We start from the raw sequence: 22,720 nt of genomic DNA, 5'->3' as shown, positions 1-22,720 counted from the left end.
GGCTGAATTGACATGGACTCAAACACAGAGTACTCATCTAACAGCTTTTTGCTCTGGAATATAAGCAATTATACTGTTTGGTCTGCTAAAGTACCCTTGTCCTTTGACATGGGGCTGGATCCAGGCGGTTGTTGCGGTTGTCGGGAGGGGGTCTTTCCCCCCGCATTAAAGGCGGTGGTGGTGAGACCCCTCCTGAAGAAACCATCTTTGGATCCAGCCGTCCTAAACAACTATCGTCCAGTCTCCAACCTCCCCTTTGTGGGGAAGGTTGTTGAAAGGTGGTAGCCTTTCAGCTCCAGCGGTCCTTGGAGGAAACCAGTTATCTAGATCCCTTCCAGTCTGGCTTCAGGCCTGGCTGCAGGAAACCGCTTTGGTCGTGTTGATCGATGATCTCTGGAGAGCCAGGGATGGAGGTCATGCCTCCATCATAGTACTCCTTGACCTCTCTGCGGCTTTCGATACCATCGACCATGGTATCCTTCTGCGACGACTGCGGGAGGTGGGGGTGGGAGGCACTGTCTTACGGTGGTTCTCCTCTTACCTCTCGGACAGGTCGCAGTCGGTGTTAGTCGGAGGGCAGAGATCGACCCCTAGGCCCCTAACGTATGGGGTGCCGCAGGGTTCGGTCCTGTCCCCCCTCCTCTTTAATATCTACATGAAACCGCTGGGTAAGATCATTCAACGGCACGGGATAAAATACCACCAGTATGCGGACGATACACAGCTGTATCTGTCCGCCCCGTGCCAACTCAATGAAGCGATGGACGTGATGAGCCAGGGCCTGGAGGCTGTTAGGGACTGGATGGGGGTTAACAAGCTTGTTCTCAATCCAGATAAGACCGAGTGGCTGCTGTGCTTCCCTCCTACTAATTGGCCAAGTGTTCCATCTCTCAGGCTGGGGGGTCAAATCGTACGCCCCTCAGATAGGGTCCGCAACTTGGGAGTCCTCCTGGATCCACAGCTGACTTTTGAACACCATTTATCAGCTGTGACCAGGGAGGCATTTGCCCAGGTTCGCCTGGTGCACCAGTTGCGTCCCTACCTGAACCGGGAGGCTCTCACAACAGTCACTCGTGCCCTTGTGACCTCTAGGCTGGAGTACTGCAACGTGCTCTACATGGGGCTGCCCTTGAAGAGTATTCGGCGACTTCAGCTTGTCCAGAATGCAGCCGCGCGAGCGATCGTGGGTGCGCCTCGTTTCACCCACGTAACACCTATCCTCCGCGAGCTGCACTGGCTGCCTGTTGGTCTCCGGATTCGCTTCAAGGTGCTAGTTGTCACCTACAAAGCCCTTCATGGTACTGGATCTGGTTACTTGAGAGACCGCCTGCTGCCAATTACCTCCACTAGACCAATAAGATCCCACAGACTAGGCCTCCTCCGAATTCCATCAGCCGCCCAGTGTCGACTGGCGACTACCCGGAGGAGGGCCTTCTCTGTGGCTGCTCCGACCCTGTGGAACGAACTCCTCGTGGAGATTCGTACCCTCACCACCCTCCAGGCCTTCCGCATAGCCCTTAAAACCTGGCTGTTCCGACAGGCCTGGGGCTAAAGACTTACAGCCCCACTCCAAATGGTATGATTGTTGTGTTTTTAGCTGTGTATGGTCTCTATGTCCTGTAACTCGTTTGTTTCCCCCCCCCTTTGAATTGTGAGCCGCCCTGAGTCCCCTCAGGGAAAAGGGCGGCATACAAATAAAGTAAATTCAAATTCAAATTTCATTTTGTTACGGCTCAGTGTTCAAGTCTGTCGAGATCCATCTGGATCGAGTCTATCTTCTTTGGTGTTAGCTATTTCTGCCAGTTTAGTGTCTTTAAATCTGATGAATTTTGCTGGTCCACTAATTTAGTCACTTTGTCAAAAAAATGAATCACTCGCTCATTATTCCTGAATGATTCTGATACCATACATTCAAATATATTCTGTAGAGAAAAATATATAAAAAATATGCTCTTCTCTTGTTGCTTTGTTTATATCCAGGTTTTGTAGTGATTTTATTTGTGTAATGAAAAATGTTTGATTTCCATTATTTTCTTGTTTTTAGGTACTATGAAAGAGATTTAAATAGAAAGTATTACTGAAAAATATTTGTAATATTTTCGTTTCAGAACCTGATGATCACTTAACAATAGCTCAATCAATAAAGAAGGAATTTGACAACCCAGATAATGCTGATTTGAGGTTTCAAGTAGATGGAAAATACATTTATGTTCATAAAGTACTCCTCAAAATTAGGTATGAAATTATCAGTCCTCTCCAATATTTTCATTATCTTCCCTGGGTTTTTTGCCCATATACATAAACATTTTCCAGTACTATTAAAATGTGTATCTCTGATACTAAATTTCATAGCTTTCTATAATAACAGTTGGCATCTTTGCACAGACTTATGAAAGCCATTGAAATGATGTATAATTGCAGTAAACATATCACTTTTTAAAAGAATGGTGCAGTTACAATTTGGAAAGACTTGTAAGTTCAGTATATTATAAAGGGCCATGAGGCAGCCACATATGTGGAGATGTGGCTGCATTAATAATGCACTGCTGAGAAAATGCAAAGTATAGATGTGCAGACAACAACTCTTCTACAAGCAGCTTAAAATAAATAACTTAGTAAGATTCCATGGAGAAGAGGCAATTTAAAAAAATTAAAAATTGCCTTCATGCTTATTGTCTTTATCTTCAACTTATATACAGCATGTGTATCTTCAAGTGAAAGATCTTCTCTTTCTAGCTCCCCACTATGTATCTTATTCCTATTCAGCCAGAGTTTGATGTTTTTCATTAAATGATCATGATCAGCAAAATACAGTGCTACTACATTGTCAAAAATGGAAATAAGTCTCTACAAGGTATATAATTCATTTCAAAACCAGATTAGCATAGCAGTAAGGCACAAAAGACTGTCAATTCTAAAAATACAAGTAATATGAAAAGAAATTGCTCAGTCCCTCTTAATACATGTTACATTTGCATGGGTTCATCTTTCCCACATCATTTTCATGTTAACCTTTCAGGTTTTCTGTTACATGGCAGGAATCAAGTTGTTAGTGCTGATGTTATAATTGTTTCCCTTTTGTGCCCAGGTGTGAACATTTTCATTCAGTTCTGAACAATGGTACTGAGGAAATCATAGAAATAAATGAATTCTCATATCCTGTTTATCGAGCATTTTTGGAGTATCTTTATACAGATAGCATCAGTCTCCCTCCTGAACATGCCATAGGTAATTAGAACAAAAGAGCTTAAATTAATGTTACCAGCTAAGGTATTAATGTATATTTTCATGATATTTATGTACATGCGAATATACTGACTTGTGTAAACTTACAGTAGATCAGAGCATGAAATGTGTCTGCATATATTTTCACATCTTGTAGCACTAGAGAAAGTATTTTGTTAATGATGAAGGAAAATAAACAGACTGCCAGACTCACTCAGTAGTTCCTATAGATGTTAAATAGGAGTGGAAAGAGTCAGGTCCTGTGGCATACCACATCACAAAGGATGGGGGTTTCTCACCTACTAGCGCTTGTAACCAACCATGAAAGAAGCAAAAGATCCACTGAAGATCTATGCCTTCTGTTCCCAGCCCCTTCAGACAACCCAAAGGGATACCATGATTGCTGGTATCAAAAACCTCTGAGAAATCAAGAATCAAGACTCATGCTCAGAATCTTGTGGATAGTCATTTGGATCTTTTTGGAGTTGAGCTCCAGCAGTGCTGATTTTGAAATGAGTGATGCACAGACTTCTCCAGATTTCTAGGCGCGTGCTCATCTGGCCCGCAACCCAGAAGAGGAGCTGCCCAGGGGGCACGCGCACACAGAAAATGAAGTTCCAGTTTTTGGAATGCACATCTGTGCTGGCCAGCTAGTCTTCCGGATACTGGTGCACATGCGTATGCAACAATCAGCTGGCCAGCATGCATGCTCCTGCGAGAAAGCAAGACCAGCTCTTCCAATTTCTGGCACTGATGCATGCACAAAGGCCAGCTGGTCGTTGCATGTGTATGCATGCCAGAAACCTGGAAGAGGAACGGGTGAAACCATGAGTGTCACACAACATGGCTCTGTCTGCCACTTCGGACACATGTGCCATAGGTTCGCCATCACAACCCTAGTCAGTTGCTCATAGTGTTGTTGTTGACTTTTGTTAAAAATAAAATCAGGTACAAAATGTGTCTCCCCCCCCCCCAGTCCTATTAATTACTGCACTTGTAATTACTGCACATGTATTAAATTTCAAAAATTTGTCTGAAGAAAACCATTTTGCATTTTAGAGCTGTCCCTGAGAACTCCTTGAACAAAGTTACCTAGCTAATATTCTATCAAGGCTCCAACTGAAATCTTCTCTACTCCTTCCACAACCCCCTTTTGTTTGCTCACACACTTCAGTCTTCTTTGCTTCTGCTCTCTCTCTCTGCCTTTCTTTGCATAGATAATGGATTTGTTTTAGCTTTGTTATAAACCCAGAAGTAAATTGTAATATGAAGGATTAAGGATTCATATTTTGTGTTATATTTAACAGAGAAGCCATTAATTATAAGCTTTTCCAACTCTTGACTCATTCTGTCCCTTTTTGAACTGATACTTAGAGATCCCTGCGACAGAAACTTAATTGGTGCCCCATCTACTCTGTTGTACACAATCTGTCTGAGCTTGTAAAATGTACAATGATCAATTTAGGCAATAAGATGATTGAATACATAATAATGTAATGTTCTCTTGTTTTGCTGCTTCGCTAATTTTTTTCCACATTTGTGGATTGTCGTCATTCTCCGGAGTAGTTTGTGGGAGGAGTCACTGATGGTTATTCTCACATCCAATCTGCCCAGAGACTGAGGTTAAAGTTGAAGCCATTCCCCTCTACTTCCTCTGCCTGGTTCCAGTTTAACCTCAGTCTTGGCCCATTAGAGTACTGTTTTTGCTTGCTCTTCTGATTGGACTTGTGTGAACTTTTTCCCATCCTTGATTTCTCAATGCTGCTTCTTCAGCGAATAGTAGGCCTAAGGGCCTTTCCACAAGCCGCAGATGGAGAAGGAAATTCCAACTACATTGATGTTTCTTGAGGTGCTCAAGAATTAATGGGTCAAACCTAGGGTTTTCCCACTCGGGGGGGGGGGATTAATGTCATTTTTATAACCTTGAGGCCAGTTTTTCCCAAGCTTTGCAGATGCCTATGGTGGATGCTCCTGTGGCCACACTGGCATCTTCTTCACCCTCGTGGCGGGTGACATTGCCAACAACCTCAAGGTGCAATTGACCCTACGCAACCTTCCAGGCTGCAACCTGGGCAATGAATGCAGCGGCCGCTGCTTCCTTCTTTAACAGGACTACTCTTCTTTGGCTGACTCATGAAAGAGAGGGCGTCGTCGGAGTTGCGGCTCCTGCAAGAGATCAAGCTCACGATGGCTACCCAGTTTTTGGCGGATGCCACGCTCAACGCGGTCAAATATGTCTCAAGGGCTCTCTCCTCGTCAGTGGCCTTTAGGCGACTTCTATGGCTGTGTGGATGGCAGGCGGATGTCCGATCCAAGTGGAACCTGGCGGGGACTGAATATTCCGGCAAGAAGCTGTTTGCCGCTTTACTGGATCCTATTTTAGTAGAGGATAAAAATAATCACAAGGTCCTCCCTACTGCGTCTAAGCATTCTGAGCAACGATCAGTTCCCTACCAGAGGAGGCCTTCCTATCAACCTCCTGATCAGGACTTCCAAAAGCAGAGGTATTCCTCTTCCAGATACCCTATTTAGGGGGACAGGCAGTGCTGTAGGACAGGACTAGGTACCAGCAGCCTAATAAGTGGCCCTTTTGTGGGGAGGCAGCCGTCCCTACCGCAGAAGTGACTCCAGCTTGGATCACCCCATAGGTAGCAGCCTTGCCATATTTGCAGATCGCTGGGACTTCATCATTACTAATGAGTGGGTCCTTCAGACTATCAAGTTTGGGTTACGTTTAGAGTTCCTCTCTCACCCCCTGACTTGTTTTCAGCTCTTCTCCTCTTCTAGGAACCAGGTCAAATGTAAGCTCATGAGTAAGGCAATTCAGCGCTTGCTGGATATCTAGGCTGTTGAGCTGGTTTCAGAAGATCAAAAAGGTTCTGGATAATAACAAAAGGAACCTGGACACAAATTGTAAACAGTGACTTGGAAAAAAAGGGGGGTTTAGAAACTTTGTCAACTAATCTTTGTTTAGAATATGTTATAAAGGTTTAAGGCTATTGGATGATTTTGTAATAATTAATGAAATGCCATCAGGTGGTTGTGTTTTTATGGATTATTTTAGGCAAAAGGGCACTAAAACAATTTCAGTCAAATGAGAACTATGCTATGTTGATAGTAAGACTCATTAAGAATCTTTGACATTTGATATGAATATAAGAAATGACTGGGAGATGCACGAAAGCTAATTGTAACTAATTGACACACTTTCTACAAGATGTAATGTAAGATTATGATTTTTTTGTTTGTGTATCTTGTTTGTTTAATAAAAATAAAAATTTATTGCAAAAAAAAAAGGTTCTGAATTCTACTCTATTTTGTTTGTAGTCCCGGAAAGCTCAGGGGGGTGGAGAGCGATCCTTGATTTGAAGTTGTTAAATTCTAGGTTGGTTTACCGGAAGTTTAAGATGGCTTCCTTAAGGTCTATCCTCTAGGGTATTAGACAAGGTGATTTCTTAGCCTCCATAGACCTTACAGAGCTTACCTACATATCATGATTTCACCTGACCAACAGAAATTCCTTAAATTTTCACATGGGGGAGTCTATTATCAATACAGGGCTCTCCCCTTTTGACTGTTATCGGCACCTTGGACCTTTACCAAGGTGCTGTCTGCAGTTGTAGATCATCTCCGGTCTGGTCCGGTCCACCTCCAGTGCTACCTGGATGATATACAGTACTGTACAAAAGTTTTAGGCAGGTGTGAAAAAATGCTGTAAACAAAGAATGCTTTCAAAAATGGAAGTGCTAAACTTTTATGCTCATAAATGAACAAAATGCAGTGAATGAACAAAAGAAAAATTTAAATCAAATCAATATTTGATGTGACCACCCTTTGCCTTCAAAACAGCAGCAATTCTTTTAGGTATACTTGCACACAGTTTTTGAAGGAACTCGGCTGGTAGGTTGTTCCAAACATCTTGGAGAACTAACCACAGATCTTCTGTGGATGTAGGCTTTTTCACATCCTTCTGTCTCTTCATGTAATCCCAGACACACTCAATGATGTTGAGATCAGGGCTCTGTGGGGGCCATGCCATCACTTCCAGTACTTCTTGTTCTTCTTTACGCTGAAGATAGTTCTTAATGACTTTGGCTGTATGTTTGGGGTCGTCCTACTGCAGAATAAATTTGGGGCCAATCCTACGCCTCCCTGATGGTATTGCATGATGGATAAGTATCTGCCTGTATTTCTCAGCATTGAGACCATTAATCCTGACCAAATCTCCAACTCCATTTGCAGAAATGCAGCCCCAAACATTCAAGGAACCTCCACCATGCTTCACTGTTGCCTGCAGACACTCATTATTGTACTGCTCTCCAGCCTTTTGAGGAACACACTGCCTTCTGCCTCAGCCAAATATTTCAAATTTTGACTCATCAGTCCAGAGCACCTGCTGCCATTTTTCTGCACCCCAGTTCCTATGTTTTTGTGGAGGTATGGCTTTTTGGCTGCAACTCATCCATGAAGACCACTTCTGGCCAGACCTCTCCGGACAGTAGATGGGTGTACCTGGGTCCCACTGGTTTCTGCCAGTTCTGAGCTGATGGTACTGCTGGACATCTTCCAATTTCGAAGGGTAATAAGCTTGATGGGTCTTTCATCTGCTGCGCTAAGTTTCCTTGGCTGACCACTGCATCTACGATCCTCAGTGTTGCCCGTTTCTTTGTGCGTCTTCAAAAGAAGAAGCACATCTTCAAACCCCAGTCTCTTTGAAATCTTTGTCTGCGAGAGACCTTGTTGATGCAGTATAACTACCTTGTGTCTTGTTGCTGTGCTCAATCTTGCCATGATATGAAACTGTCTTTTCTGAACTGCTACAAACCTCACCTTGGTAGCAGAGTTTGGCTGTTCCTCACCCAGTTTTAAGCCTCTTACACAGTTGTTTCTGTTTCAGTTCATGACTGGGTTTTAACCTACATGTGACATTGAGGATCATTAGCACCTTTTTGGTATATTTGGTTGATCATACACCTGACTATAATCCTACAAAATCCCTGACTTTGTGCAAGTGTACCTATGAGAATGGATGCTGGTTTGAAGGCAAAAGGTAGTAACACCAAAGATTGATTTGATTTAGATTTTTCTTTTGTTTGCTCACTGCATTTTGAAAATTGACAAAAATAAACAATCATTATTTATATTTCTGAAAGCATTCTTCGTTTACAGCATTTTTTCACACTGCCTACAACTTTTTCACAGTACTGTACTTGTTCAGTTAGTGACACCGAACATGGCCAAGAGAGATCTTGGGCTCACAATTAGGATGTTATAGACTCTTGAATTCTCGATCAACTTCGAGAAGAGTCATCTGGAACCCACTACTAGGCTTCAGCATTTAGGGGCAGTTATTGACACCGTGGAGAACGAGGTGTTCCTCTCACAGGATTGTAGGGACAGCATAATAAAGCACATTCTCGGGACATGTTCTGTTCCTGTAGTTCTCCTCTCTAAACTCCTAGGCAAGTGTATTTCGTGCATCGCGATCGTTCCATGGGCCCGCCTCCATGCCAGGGAGCCGCAGTGGCTGCTACTGCCTCATCAGAGGGACGGAACCAGCAAAGCGACCTTTAAAATCTATGTGCCACCCCAGGTCCTCCTGTCCTTTCGTTGGTGGATGTCTGCAGCCCTGGCCAAGGGCTCCCTGTCCAGGGAACCGGACAGGTTGGTGCTAACGACCGATACGAGTCTCTTCGGATGGGGGAGCACACCTCGATTCTCAGCGGGCCCATGGGTGATGCATGTCATCAGACTTAACACAAAACATTAATTGGCTGGAACTCAGGGCGATCCACCTGGCTCTTCGCCACTTCAAGGAGCGGATCTCCAGACAGCACGTTCTCGTCCTAATGGACAATGTCACCACCAAGGCCCAGGTCAACAAGCAGGGGGGCACTCTCTCTGGCCCTTCAGAATGAGGCAGAGAAGTTGGGGAACTGGGAGTAACGGCATCTCCTGTTGCTGAGGGAAGAACATATATTGGGAGTGGAAAACCAGCAAGCTGACTTGCTCATCAGGGCGACCATGGACCACTGGGAGCGGCAGCTGCATCTCAGAGTCTTCACCGAGATTTGCCAGAAGTTCGGCATGCTGGTCGTGGACCTGTTCACCATACCATTGAATGCACAGATCCAGAGTTTCCTCTCCCAGTTCCAAGCTCAGGGAGCAGAGGACATTGACATCCTGCGATGCAGATGACCAGAGGGACTCCTCTATGCCTCCCCCCCCCTTCCCCTCATTCCCGGAGTCCTGAGGCAGTTGTGTATGGAGGTGATCACAGTGGCTCCCTCCTGGCCCCAACGACCTTGGTTCACGGATCTGATAGACCTGTCCATATCCCCCCATTGGAAGATTCCACGGAGGGAGGTGTCAGGGGGCCCTGCGTCATCCGATGCCCCAGTGGCTTCAATTGATTGCCTGGTACTTGAGCGAGAACAGTTGAGGGCAGTCAATTTTTTCAGCCAGAGTAATCAGGACCATTGTGGTCTTGGAGAAATCCACAACCTACATTTACAATGCTACAGGGTCCTCCTTTGTGTCCTGGTGCCGGTCCACGCATGTAGCACCTGCGTCGGCTTCGGCACCACAGATGCCGGAGTTCCTTCAGGATGAACTTGAGAAGGGTCTTTCCTACAGCACCCTTCGGAGGCAAGTTGCAACCTTGGCAACTGTCCTCAAGGGGGTGGGCTCTCGTTCCCTAGCACAACACCCAGTTAATATGAGGTTTCTTCAGGGAGCAGCAAATCTTAACACCCCCCCCCCAATGATTCACCGGTTTCCCACATTCTTCAGGCGCTTACCGAGGCTCCCTTCGAGCCTTTGAGAATGGTGAGCCTTCAATTCCTAACACTTAAGGTTGTTTTCCTGGTGGTGATTACTTCAGCCAGACGCATCTCTGAGCTCAGCACAGTCATCTAGGACTGACCTGTGCACATTTCATGACAACAAGGTCGTTCTCAGACTGGATCCTGCGTTCTTGCCTAAGATTAACTTCCCCTTTCATAGGGCTCAGGAGGTGATTCTCCCGGACTTCTATCCGGCGCCTTCTGGGGAGAGGGAATGTTTCTGGCATCAACTGGATGTCAGGAGGGTGCTGCGTATCTATCTGAAATGCACCTCCTTCTGGAGGTCTGAGGCGATCTTCGGTTTCTTCCAGCCCTCTACCCTAGGGGCGAGGGTGTCACCTTCTACCATTGGCAGGTGGATCAGGTTAGCGATCACCGGGGCATATGAGGCATGCAGGCTTCTGGTGCCGGCAGGCATCATGGCACACTCCACTAGGAGTGCAGCCACGTCTGCGACCTGGTCGACTCAGGCACCTGTAGAAGATATTTGTAGGGCGGCCACCTGGGCTTTGCCATCGCCCTTCATTAGGCACTACCGGCTGGATGCTTATGCTTCAGCTGAGGCCTCTTTTGGTAAGAGGATACTGCAGGAACTTCCTCTTCCTTCCCAGGTTCTTCCTTGGAGCATTGACCTTTTGATTAAACAGGAGCCAGGCAGAAGAAGAGAGTGGCTTCAACTTTAACCTCAGTCTCTGGACATATTGGACATGAGAATAACCATCAGTGACACATCCCACAAGACTCCAAGAAATGCAGTTCAGATAAGACTAACTGTCATTTTCTGAGCCGAGAACTGCTATTAACAGTCATCATTTAGAATGCATATTAAATTTGCAGATAACTATTTTTAAAACACCATCTTTTCATGTGACATTACTAGCAACATTTTTACTCCAGAAGTATTTTATAGTTGTGTGTTACTAAAGGTTCCTTCTAGCCTGTGTATAGATTTTATTTCCCCCCTCCCTCCCTCTTTTGGCAGGCCTGTTAGATTTGGCAAGCTTCTATAGAGACAACCGACTAAAGAAGCTTTGCCAACAAACAATTAAGCAGGGCATTTCTGAAGAGAATGCAATTGCTCTTCTATCAACTGCAGTCAAGTATGAAGCAAAGGTATGGAAAATGTTCTTTACTGAGTTGCTACTGACGGGGGGTTCTTATTCTACATTGAACTATGAGCTTGAATTTGCTTGTGCAATTAACATATTGAGTAGTGTTAGTCAAGGAATCCACACTGTTGGAATACTACACTTGGCCTATTGTCTGGGATCTGGTGAAAATTAGAAGCAGTTCTTGTATGTAAAGTACTTTGAAGACGTGAAATCATTGGGCAAATGCTAAAAATTTGCTGTTAAAAATAACAATTTTTGTAGTTTTCAAGATAATCAGACCAATTTCATAACTTCTTGGGAAGGATATATTTGGCTGCATGAAACATCTAGAGTACTCCATAAAAAACTGTAGAGTGGGGGAGGACCCAAGACAGAGGTGTAAATTAGAGTTTAGTAAAGCAGTTTAATTAAAAGCCTATTTGGTCATTTCATTGTGATGGTGAAATAGCAATAGCAGTTAGACATATACCGCTTCATAGGGTTTTAGTCCTCTCTAAGCGGTTTACAGAGTCAGCATATTGCCCCCAACAACAATCCGGGTCCTCAATTTACCCACCTTGGAAGGATGGAAGGCTGAGTCAACCCTGAGCCGGTAAGATTTGAACAGCCGAACTGCAGAACTGCAGTCAGCTGAAGTAGCGTGCAGTGCTGCATTTAACCACTGCACCACGGGACTCTGCTCTTCACTTATTGGGAAGGCAGGGACACAGGAGGAGAGTATAATTTGATACTTTATCATGGTTTTTTTACTTATTTCATATTTTATGGGATTGTTGAAATAGTTTTCTGAGGATTTTTTTATATGAACATTACTCTCATTCCATTTAATTTTCTTCCCCCTCAGAGGAAAATTTTCATGAGTGGGAAATTGGTACTTCAGTTAGCTATGAGATGCAACAAGATGACTTTTAATGAGTATAATGGATTGATATGGCTGTTTTTCTGTTCCCAGATTTCATTTCCCATTTTAGGGTTATCTTTTTTTCAGCACTGACCTGCCACCTATAGTGATTATGTGGAACAATATCCCATATTAGTAGTGTGTATTAATATGTAAACACTCCATTTCTAGGAGTTAGAGGAATTTTGCTTCCGGTTTTGCATCAACCACCTGACTGTCGTTACTCAGTCTCCAGGTTTTGCAGAAATGGACCATGGCCTCATGAAGATCTTTATAAGCAAAGCCAGTCGAGCTGGAGCATTTAAAAACTGAAGTAAAACCCTTGCCTAATAATGAAGATAGTTTCATTATCGTTAGTTGTATTTCTGATCTGATGATAATTTTCTCATAAACCTAATTTTAAAAAAGCATTATGCATTCTGGCTCCTTACTGTGACAACTAATCTTAGAAATTAAGGAAACACCAAAACAAGAGTTTTCACTAAAAGCTAAGTAATCAAATTTTGATACAGCTAAACTATTTAAATATTTTGGAATAATCTTCCACGCTTCAGGAAAAGCCTGCCCACAGATATCATATCTGTAGACAGTTGCTACAGTATCTTGCAGGTTTCCCAATATGAAAGCAACATTTTTTTCTTACCAATAGCTGAAGTTGCTAACCTATGAATATGAATATGAGCTTTGAAAAATTAGAAGGGAAGGGGAAGCCCACAAAAGATTAAACCTCTGGAACCCCACAGCAATTATGAAAGTATTAAGAGATTTTAATAAAATTTAAACTATGCTAGGTAACGTTGCGTCATGCCTTCCCTAAAGCCAACTTCTACAGCTAGAAATTTCTCTCGTGCCAGCCAAACCAATCTTGCAAAAGATAAAGTGTCTACGTAGCTTACTGGTATGCTACTGGGTGATAAGTAGGCTAGTTCATACAGTTGGCTTTCTTGAAAAGTAGGATGGTGAAAGAACAGTTTCACCTTCAGGTATTTGGGATGCATTATTGATATGTGAATAAAGAAAGATGGAGAACTCACCAATCAATATTTTTTTTATAACAATTTGGCCGGCACTGTTGGAGGCTTTCCTAGTTTTTCATTGATTGATTAATGTAACAATTTCCAAACTGGGACTGCTGGCCAGGAGGAAGACTTATTTTTAGAATACAGGTTGGGGCAACAGGCTGATAGAGGAAAAGTCATATATCTTGCTGGAAAATTGTTCACCCTCTCTTAGGCAGAATCTTTTTTCCAGCCAGACCATCGCCCACAGTGCTAATGTTAGTTATCTTTTAAAAGACAATGACATTGCTATCCTTTGCAGAGTAAAGATATGATGATTGATACAAATATTTACTTCATTCCATTGAGGTGTTTACAGTTTAAGAGCAAGTAACTAATTCTAATAGTGGAACAATTGCTGGATATGTAACATTGGAAACTATAGCTAAATCTGCCTTGACTTATACATAGTACTGGTCAAACCTTCAGGGTTCTGCTTGAGGTGGGAAGTTTTGCTCATGAGATACTGAAGAGTCGATGGTGAAGACTATATACAGAGTGGCTAGAGCTTCTAAGAATTTAAGTTCTCAAACAGGAGCTCGGGAAGCTCAAGGGGCATGCCTGAGGCAAGAAATAAATGTCTTGCTCCTGTATTTCCAAACAATCTAATCCTGGAACAGCTAAACCTACATCATTGTCCCTAGTCAATTAAAGTTGTGTATGAAATAAAGTAATAGTGGATCACTATTTGGCTTTTTGGCCACAACCCAAACTTTCAATGAAATAACCTGATTTAAAAAATCATATTAAGACTATAAGAATGAGAATGATTCCACACATTAATGTTCTTTTATGATCTTTCTGAAATTTTAAATGAAAATGTATATATACAGTATATATACTGTATATATACAGTATATGTGGGTGTTTCTTCATGACATTTATTGCAAATAAATTCAGATAAGGAGAGAAATAATTGTTTGTGCAAGAATTTGTTTACACTAATGAATAGATTCACAAAACAACGAACAACCTAGATGCTAAACTAAAATCTGAAATATCAAATGTTTTGAATTTGAGTTTAAATAGTATATTTCGTAAGGTACCACATTTAAACATTAAGGTGCTTATTTTCTTATAATTTCTTATACTTACTGGGAAAACACAGATTCATAGAATATAGAGAATGTGGATTGCGTTCCATCAGCCAGTTTTCCAGGTTTTAGCTCAACTGTATGAAATATTTCTGAAAGTTTAATTGCTTTCTATTTCATGTTTACTAAATTATAGCTAGCAAGCCAATAAACTAAATTGTTTTGGCGACTCAACGTCAGGATAAAAATATTAAATATTTTCACTGTATATTATTAATGATTCTCATTCTTATTTTTAAAATTATTTTATTAATCTTTTAATTTTTATTAGAATACAGAATATTCCTATGCTTAATTTGTCAAAATACATCGTTATGATAGTTTAGGTTAGCCAACTCTTAATAGGTACTGTTAATAAAATTTCAGAACTTTATTTTCATAGTCTATATTGAGTTTGCAATCTGACTACTGATCATTACAAAACTAACAGAAAAGTGACAGCTACAGAATTACACTTCTCTGCTGAGAAGACAGATAGGCATGCACGGTGTAGGTGTTTTGTTGCAGTCATTGTGGTTTGCTGAAATAAAATAATAAAATTCAACCAGGCTGCCAAATTTTCTAATTTGTATCTGAGTTTTAAGATGGAAAAAAAGATAAAAATGTTAGCAAGGTATATGATTTAACAGAGATGTCTAATGTATTGGATCTAGACACCATACTTAAACGCACTGTCCAGGAGAGTTGGGAGGGGGGGGGAGGCATCCAGAACTAATTATTATAAATCCAATTGTATAAATTATTGTAGAACTCTGTCCTGAAGGCGGTTCTTTGATACAGTGTTGGGTGTTCCTTGGAGGGGGACCTCAAACATATAAATAGTGCATCAAGTCTAACATTAAAATGACAATTCTTAATAAAATACTAGTGCATTTTGTATATTGAACCCGAATATTGAACAGTAGTTGAATAAAAACTGAAAAGGTAATATAATTCAACAACAATGCACTGGGAAATCAATTTTACTTAAAACTAATATGTATAAATTAACACTTAAGTGGATAATACATATGCTATGTTATAGCATGAAACGCTAAAAAACATGAAATTCAACTAAATTAAATTAGCTAAGCAATATATGCAAAACAACATAGCAGAAATCAAAGCTACAGTGCAGATCCTGGGTCTCGACAGCAGTTCACTTTTGTACAGTATCTGAAACTTCAGCACCATCATTCAGTTTCTGGTTTTGTATTCTAGTCCTAGTAGATGCTAGAGAAACAAAAACAGTACTGCCTTTTAAAATGTGTTAGTATAAACTGTGTTAAATAAGACATTTGCAAAGTAAAACAGAAGACATGCAAGCAGCTAATCTCGGATCTGTAAATTAAAAACAATCCTCATGAAATGCAAGTAACCTAGATTTTCATTACATCTTGGGGATTTTGATATTCTTTCAACAGATTACAATAATGTAAAATTAAAGACAAGGCACAATAACATTTGAAACTATTTCAAACATATGGAATCTCATAAGTATTACTGGTTGACCTTTGATTTAAATGTAACAGTTAGGGATTCATAAAATTGTTTATGCATGAACTGAAAAGTGGCCAAAATATGTAGTGAAATGGGGTTCTTCTCTTTTAGACACAGACCAAAATGGATATGACTTTGGGTGGGAAAATCCAAGGTTGAGGGATTTCCTGGGGAAGAGGAAAAGTAAAGGTGCTGGAAAGCTAAAGAACAGGCTGATGATATTGAAGGTAGATTAGAATCCAAACGGTACTTTAGATGCATGGAGATTCCTTTTACATGAACTATTTAAATAGTGATTAGCTGAGCTTGTTGTATTATAGTATGTCGCTTTATGTGCTTGGGAACCACTAGCCCCAAAGCCCAGTAAATACATGGTAGTAGTGAGGAACTTGCCCATTGTTGTATAAGACCATTTCAATTGTCCCCAGTAGTAATTTATAATTATTCTCATGCAGTATAAAAACTTACTCATTTCTGCAAGCTTTTGTTGGAATTTTGACTCTCCAGAAAGATGTTCCCTGTAGATAAGGGAAGATAAATTCCACATTTTATACAGTTCTGATTTCAAAGTGTATTGAACATAAATTGTGACCAGACCAGGGGCAGGCAATTAATTTTATCAAGGGGCTACATGAGAAAGTAGAATTGTTGTGAAGAGCTGCTGCCCCACCTCCTGCCACCCTGTCCTTGCAGCATCACCACTGTCCCATCACCACCATGGACCAGACTGGGACCATCTGCAAACCGGATGTCTGGACCATAAAATGCCCAGGTCTGCTCTGGTCAGCAAATGGCAATTCACACCAGAATACTTATAATGACCAAACTGAGTAATTCTCCTTCAGATGCATATCTGCCACATGTAGAATCTTTGAATAAATCAAAGTTATCTTGTTCTGCTTGGGGAACATGCCTTCCCTATGCAGATGCCCTTTGAAAAGTAAGACTATATTTTCAATAGAGGTGGAAATAGCATCAATGCATGGGTTGACACTGTCCGCTCTCTGATTGGACTGAGTCTGATTAATAATTAATTAATATCCTTTATAACCTGCCCTTGTAAGTAGCTCAACCCAGCTTTCGAGTCAGTCTATTCTGAGGACAGATGTGTTATCCTATTGCTCTACTATAGATTGGTTTTTCTACTTTAAATTAGGCTTTGCATCTAAATTACTCTGTGAGTACTGTTGTTATAGTAGATAAACGGACTGATACCTGTTGCTGGGATTATGGCAGCATTGGGTCACATAGCCTAGACCAGACAGACCCACGCCTCTCTGAGGCACTAACTTCGGGTCGCTCGGTGGAGGAAAGCAGAGCATCCAGCAGGCTGTGGCACTCACTCTCACTGAACTGTCAGCAAATTTGCCTAATTGACCCTCCACCACCGAGATGTTTGGCAGCCACTTCAGTAGCCATAGCTACAAGGTTTCTCCCCCACGCTGTCTCCTGTCAGGATCTTCAGAGCCACAGGAGCAAGTGAGAGTACAAGTGGGGGCGTGATTGGCCCAATTTCATTGCTGACAGCTGACAGCCCGCTGCGGCAGCAGGACTTGGCAGATTGCTTCGGAGCTGCAGGCACCAACAAGGGTGCAAGTGGGATCGCGATTGGCTCAATTTCATTGCCACCAGAGCGCTGACAGCCGCGCCACGGTGGCAGAACTTGACGGCTCACCTTTGCCGCCGGGAGAGCACCGCAGCCCGCGGACAGAGCGCCTCTGCCCTAGCAGTCGTTCCTGCCGCTTTTGAGGCATTTGGGCATGGCAGGAGAGAGTGAAAAGGGCACGAAGTGTCATCTTTGACAGCAGGGCGGCTTCAGAGGAGGCGTGATCACCATTTTGTTTCCAGCATTCCACACCAATCCAAAATGGCGGACAGCAGCGTGCCTGGGCCCTTCCCCAACACAGAGACTGTCAGGCACTGGGGCCAGGCTTGTTGGCAGTAGCACAGGCTCCCCTCTCTCCAGCTGGGCCTTCTACCTCTCAAGGGGGAGAGGGAGCCAGGCACCACAATAAGGCCTCCAAAGCCAGTAAGAACTCCAAGCCTAAGAAGAGTTCAAAGTCGGCTGCAATGGTCAAGCATCTCAACACTGACCAGCAGCGCCACCCCTCTTCCCAGCTGGACTGTGCCCAATCAGTAAGCTCCCACCCAGGTCACCAGTCACCGCTGCGGCTAAATTCGAATTTGGGACCATTCCGCCCGACGTTGCTAATTAACACGGCTAGCCTTTGGGGCAGTTGCCCAGGAGCTCCCAGTCCAGCTACATCTAGAGCACAGGCCAGATGTTCAGAGGCCTCTACTCCCACCGCGGCCTCCATCTTGACTGGCAAGTGCCTGCCATGACTTCCATTCCTTCCATGCTTTCTGGGGGGCCCCAATTTACAGGGCATCATTGCGGAGGCATCAAGCAGGGCATTGCGGCTGGACTGCAGGAACGCTCTCAGACATCTTTGGGGCTCCCTCGGGTTCTTCTACAAACAGAGGCAATTTCAGCAGGGGTCGAGGACCGGTCATCAGTTTGGTATCCCCACAGTCCATTCCCCCTTTCTGAAGAAGGGGAAATCAGGGAGGCAGACCTATCTGAGGAGGAAGGTATGGCCCCCAACAAGCCTACCTGTATGGGACTTTTTCCACCTGCCCTGTTCAAATCATTGTTGGGCAAGGCTAAGGCCGCATCGGATCTGGGGGGCCAACTGGATGCTCCTGAAACCCCTGCACCAACCACTTCTGCCAGCGCTTGGTTCACAGAGCATAAGTTGGAGGCCAACACCATACCAGCTCCGCAGCTGTTCGTGGGCATGGCCCAGAGGCAATGGTCTTTACCTACATCTGGCCCAGTGTCTTCCACTACCGACATGTGCTTCTATAATGTAGCGGAGGGGCTTGATAAGTTTCTCCAATGGCCCACCGTGGACGCCCCAATAGCAGCTCTCTATTCCAACACCACGCTACCTGGTTCGCAAGAGGAGGTCCTCAAGCCTGAGGACAAAAGAGCTGACCAGACCCTCCACCGGGGACACCAGGCGGCGGCCTGAGCTGCCCGTGCCTCAACAGCCGCATCTTTTTTCTTTAGGTCCAGCCACTTCTGGCTATAGCAGCTCCAGGAGAGGATTCTGGCCGGTGATTCCAGACCTCACCAAGATCTCAATAAGATCATAGCTGCTGTTCAATTCTCTTCAGACGCCACTCTTAGTGCCATGAGGTTCGCCTTCCGGGCCATGACCTCCTCAGTGGCCTCCCGCAGACTTCTATGGTTGCGACAATAGCAGACTGACATGAGGCATAAGCGGCGAATGACAGCTTAGCCCTAGAAAGGGGGGGCTTTATTCGGGGATGTCCTCACGCCATTATTAATTGAGAGAAAGGACAAACGTAAGATTTTGCCCTCAAACAGTAAGAAAGGGTTATTTTTTAGATTTATTGGAAATTTATATGCCGCCCTTTTCCCTGAGGGGACTCAGGGCGGCTTACAACAATAAGGGAAGGGAGTGCAAGACAAGACTTAAAAAGAAAAGAATCGTGATTAAAAGAAAATTAATCGTAAAAACACAACATTCACTCAACATTCGGGCGGGGTTAGAGTAATCCTATCCCCAGGCCTGACGGGATAGCCAGTTCTTGAGGGCTGTGCGGAAGGCCTGGACTGTGGTGAGGGTACGGATCTCCACGGGGAGGTTGTTCCATAATGTCGGAGCTGCAACTGAGAAGGCTCTCCTCCGCGTAGTCGCCAGTCGGCACTGGCTGGCGGATGGAATTCGGAGGAGGCCTACTCTGTGCGATCTGATGGGACGCAGGGAGGTAATTGGCAGGAGGCGGTCTCTCAAATAGTCAGATCCACTACCATGGAGCGCTTTATAGGTGGTAAGTAAGACCTTGAAGTGCACCCGACGATCAACAGGCAGCCAGCGCAGCTCACGGAGGATTGGTGTTATATGGGCGAACCGTGGTGCGCCCATGATCACTCGCGCGGCCGCGTTCTGGACTAGCTGAAGTCGCCGGATGCTCTTCAAGGGCAGCCCCATGTAGAGCACATCCTGCCTGGGCCCCTACCCCAGAAGGCAGCAGTTTAGGCAACACGAGTATCGGGGTTCATTTCAAAGCTTGGATTACAATCCCACAGGGTTTCGATCACAGGGCGGCTTTGGCCAACGCCAACGCCAACGCCAGCAGGCTTATAGACAGCAGAGGGCCAATCAGGCCAAACAGCCCTTTCGGAGCAGGGGAAACCGATACTACTGTAAACTATAAGCTGTCCCAGGATCGGTTCCCCATTGGTTGGCGTTTGCTACATTTTGCAGATCAGTGGGATTCCACCACTTCTGACAGTTGGGTTAGATCCACAGTTAGGGCAGGTTTATCCCTTGAGTTCATCCCCCCCCCCTCCCCGGCCAGGTTTTTTATTTGTTCCCCCGTTTCCTGCAATCCGCAAAGACAACTCCTGATGCGCTTGGTTATCCAGCACCTTTTGGACATTGATGCCATCCAGATGGTGCTAGTGGCCCAGCAACATCGGTTTTACTCCGTTCTGTTCGTTATCCTCAAGTCCTCTGGAGGATGGGGGACTATTTTGGATTTAAAGCGGCTTAATAGGTACCTACAATATGAGGTTTAAAATGCATTCTTTGCAAACAATATTAGAAGGGTTAAGGCAGAGGGATTTTCTTACCTCTATTGACATAACGGAGGCGTACTTGCATGTACCCATCCTCCAGGGGCACTAACGTCACCATCAATTTTTGCGCTTCTGTTATGGAAATTGTCAATACCAATACAGAGCCTTGCCCTTTGGACTTTCTTCGGCTCCTTGAGCCTTCACTAAGATTTTGGCCACACTGGCTGCACATCTGAGGACCGTACCCATTCGGCTACAATGCTATCTAGATGACATTTTGTGCAATCAGGCTCACTAGACCAGGCCAGGTTCAATCTATCTATCACGATACAGGTTCTCCAGTCCCATGGGTTCTCCATTAATGGAGATGAGTCATTTTACTCCCACCACCATGATTCTACACCTGGCGACTTGGACTGACACGTTGCTGGAGCAGATATTCCTCTCTAAGGAGAGACTGGACAACCTCCGGCAACTGGTAACCCAGGTCGAGAGGGAGAATAGGGTCTCTTTGGCCTCTCTCTCAAAACTGCTGGGGAAGATGGTATCTACCATTACAATTGTACCCTGGGCTAGGCTACACACCAGGGATCTGCAATGGTTCCTTTTGCCCTTTCAAAAGAAATGAACCAGCACATCTCTGACTAAAGTCACCATACTGAGGGAGGCCTGTCGGCCCCTACGATGGTGGAGGTCCCCGGTCATTAATAAGGGGTGCCACTTTAAGGTGGAGAATAGAGTCACGATTACTACAGACGCGAGTCTCCATGGCTGGGGGGCACACGTTGAGCAACATATAGCGCAAGCCCAGTGGAGCACGGAGGAGGCAGCCCAGAGCATTAATCTGCTGGAGCTCAGAGCCATTCGCCTGTCCCTACAGAGCTTCACCCACTTCATCCGAGGTCAGCATGTCTTAATCCTGACTGATAACATGACTACTAAAGCACATCTGAACAGCCAGGGGAGCACTAGATCGAAGCAGCTAATGAGGGACGTCAGTGAACTAGATTGCTGGGTAACCTCCTTTCCATTACAGCTGAGCACATTTCTGGGGTAGACAATGTTCGAGCCGATTGGCTCAGTAGGTCCTCAATTGACCAGGCCGAATGCAGACTGCACCCTTATCTCTTCCAGAAGATCATGCAGCGCTTTGGGGTTCCGGACATGGACCAGTTTGCCTCCCCGACCAATTCACAACTGCCTAGGTACCTTAGGAGGTTCCATATGCCGAGTGCAGAGGGGATGGACGCCCTTCGTTATCCCTGGCCCCGGGGACTCCTGTATGCCTTTCCACCGATTCCAATGATGGCCAGGGTCATCTGCAAACTCATCTCCATCAGGGCAGACATCATCCTACTTGCCCCTCATTGGCCGTGGTGGCCTTGTTTCTACGACCTACAAGCCTTGTCCGTGGAGCGACTGTGGAGGATCCCGCTGGACAGAGCATCCCTCAGTCAGAGATCGCTGGAGCATCTGGACTCTCAGTGGCTCCAGCTGACCACCTGGCGATTGAGCGGGGAGCTCTAAGACAAGACAGTTTCTTCTCCAGGGTCATTGACACTATCCAGGCCTCTAGGAGGCCCTCGATGGACCATATTTATAATGCAACATGGAGGATCACACCTTCCATTGCATCTGTTCCTCAGGTCCTGGAGTTTCTCCAAGACGGACTGGTAAAGGGGTTATCTCCTAATACTATTAGGCTGCTGGGAAGAACTCGATAGGTAAATAAAATGCCAAATCCAGTATCAACATTTGGCCAACTATACAATGAACCATTTTATATTTTATAGGCCCAGGACAATTCCCCTTCACTCAATACAGCCCAGGCAAGCCAAATGTTGGGCATACCTGGTCTATAGCAATATTATGCTAATAGTATTTGTACCATCTGATATCAATATGTAAATAGAATAAATGATGCAAATAATAGAGAAATTTGTCCACTGCATCCAACTGGACTGAGATTTTTTCTTACAAATATATAACAAATATCCTATCCAATTCCATTTTCTACAATATGTCAACCGAAAGGTATAAACCCAGTTAAAATCAATCCTGGGGATGTCCCATTGCTTAGTACAAAGATGCATGGGAATATCTGACTGTTTGGGTATGGCAAAAGACAGACTTCAGGCAAGCCAGGACTAATAGCATTAACTAATAAAATAATCCATTTTATAAAAATCAACTGACACCCCCCCCCAATCTACATATCCCAAACATTCTCTTATGCACAAATCATTGCAATACAATGAAATGCAGAGACATGAATCAAAAGCTAAAGTTTATTATATTGAGTTCACATATAAATTTAATGAAAATTAAACTATTCTGATGACTTTGTTATCATGTCTCTTTTTTCACCATAATCTCATAAAAATTACAACATTT

General features: G+C 44.1%; 2 protein-coding genes across 8 annotated transcripts in view; one reads left to right on the top strand and one right to left on the bottom strand.

Annotated features, from left to right (window-relative positions):
• Positions 1 to 22,720, top strand: part of LOC148045603 (RCC1 and BTB domain-containing protein 2-like) — a 59,281-nt gene that overhangs the window by 35,052 nt on the left and 1,509 nt on the right. For 2 of the 5 annotated variants that reach the window (XM_087716692.1, XM_087716695.1), the window contains 4 exons: positions 2,109 to 2,235; positions 3,089 to 3,228; positions 11,053 to 11,183; positions 21,461 to 21,875. In XM_087716692.1, the coding sequence (XP_087572818.1) occupies positions 2,109 to 2,235; positions 3,089 to 3,228; positions 11,053 to 11,183; positions 21,461 to 21,853 (791 nt within the window). In that variant the 3' untranslated portion in view covers positions 21,854 to 21,875. Of the gene's footprint in view, positions 1 to 2,108; positions 2,236 to 3,088; positions 3,229 to 5,335; positions 5,393 to 11,052; positions 11,184 to 12,254; positions 12,494 to 21,460; positions 21,876 to 22,720 lie in introns of those variants that run through there. The other 3 variants (XM_087716693.1, XM_087716694.1, XM_087716696.1) reach the window with 3 other exon arrangements.
• The window catches only part of LOC106543703 (retinoblastoma-associated protein), a 66,673-nt gene continuing 58,888 nt past the window's right edge, over positions 14,936 to 22,720 (bottom strand). For all 3 annotated transcript variants that reach the window (XM_087716688.1, XM_087716690.1, XM_087716691.1), the window contains 2 exons: positions 16,183 to 16,232; positions 14,936 to 15,447 (listed from right to left, as the gene is read on the bottom strand). In XM_087716688.1, the coding sequence (XP_087572814.1) occupies positions 15,374 to 15,447; positions 16,183 to 16,232 (124 nt within the window). In that variant the 3' untranslated portion in view covers positions 14,936 to 15,373. The remainder of the gene's footprint in view (positions 15,448 to 16,182; positions 16,233 to 22,720) is intronic.

Source organism: Thamnophis sirtalis, unplaced genomic scaffold, assembly GCF_051295495.1.
Source record: "Thamnophis sirtalis isolate CommonGarterSnake01/CBP01778 unplaced genomic scaffold, rThaSir2_p1.2 scaffold_5, whole genome shotgun sequence".
In the NCBI taxonomy this organism is placed as follows: Eukaryota; Metazoa; Chordata; class Lepidosauria; order Squamata; family Natricidae; genus Thamnophis; species Thamnophis sirtalis.
The sequence above is the reverse complement of the archived record's forward strand: the minus strand, read 5'-3'. Positions and strand labels throughout refer to the sequence as shown.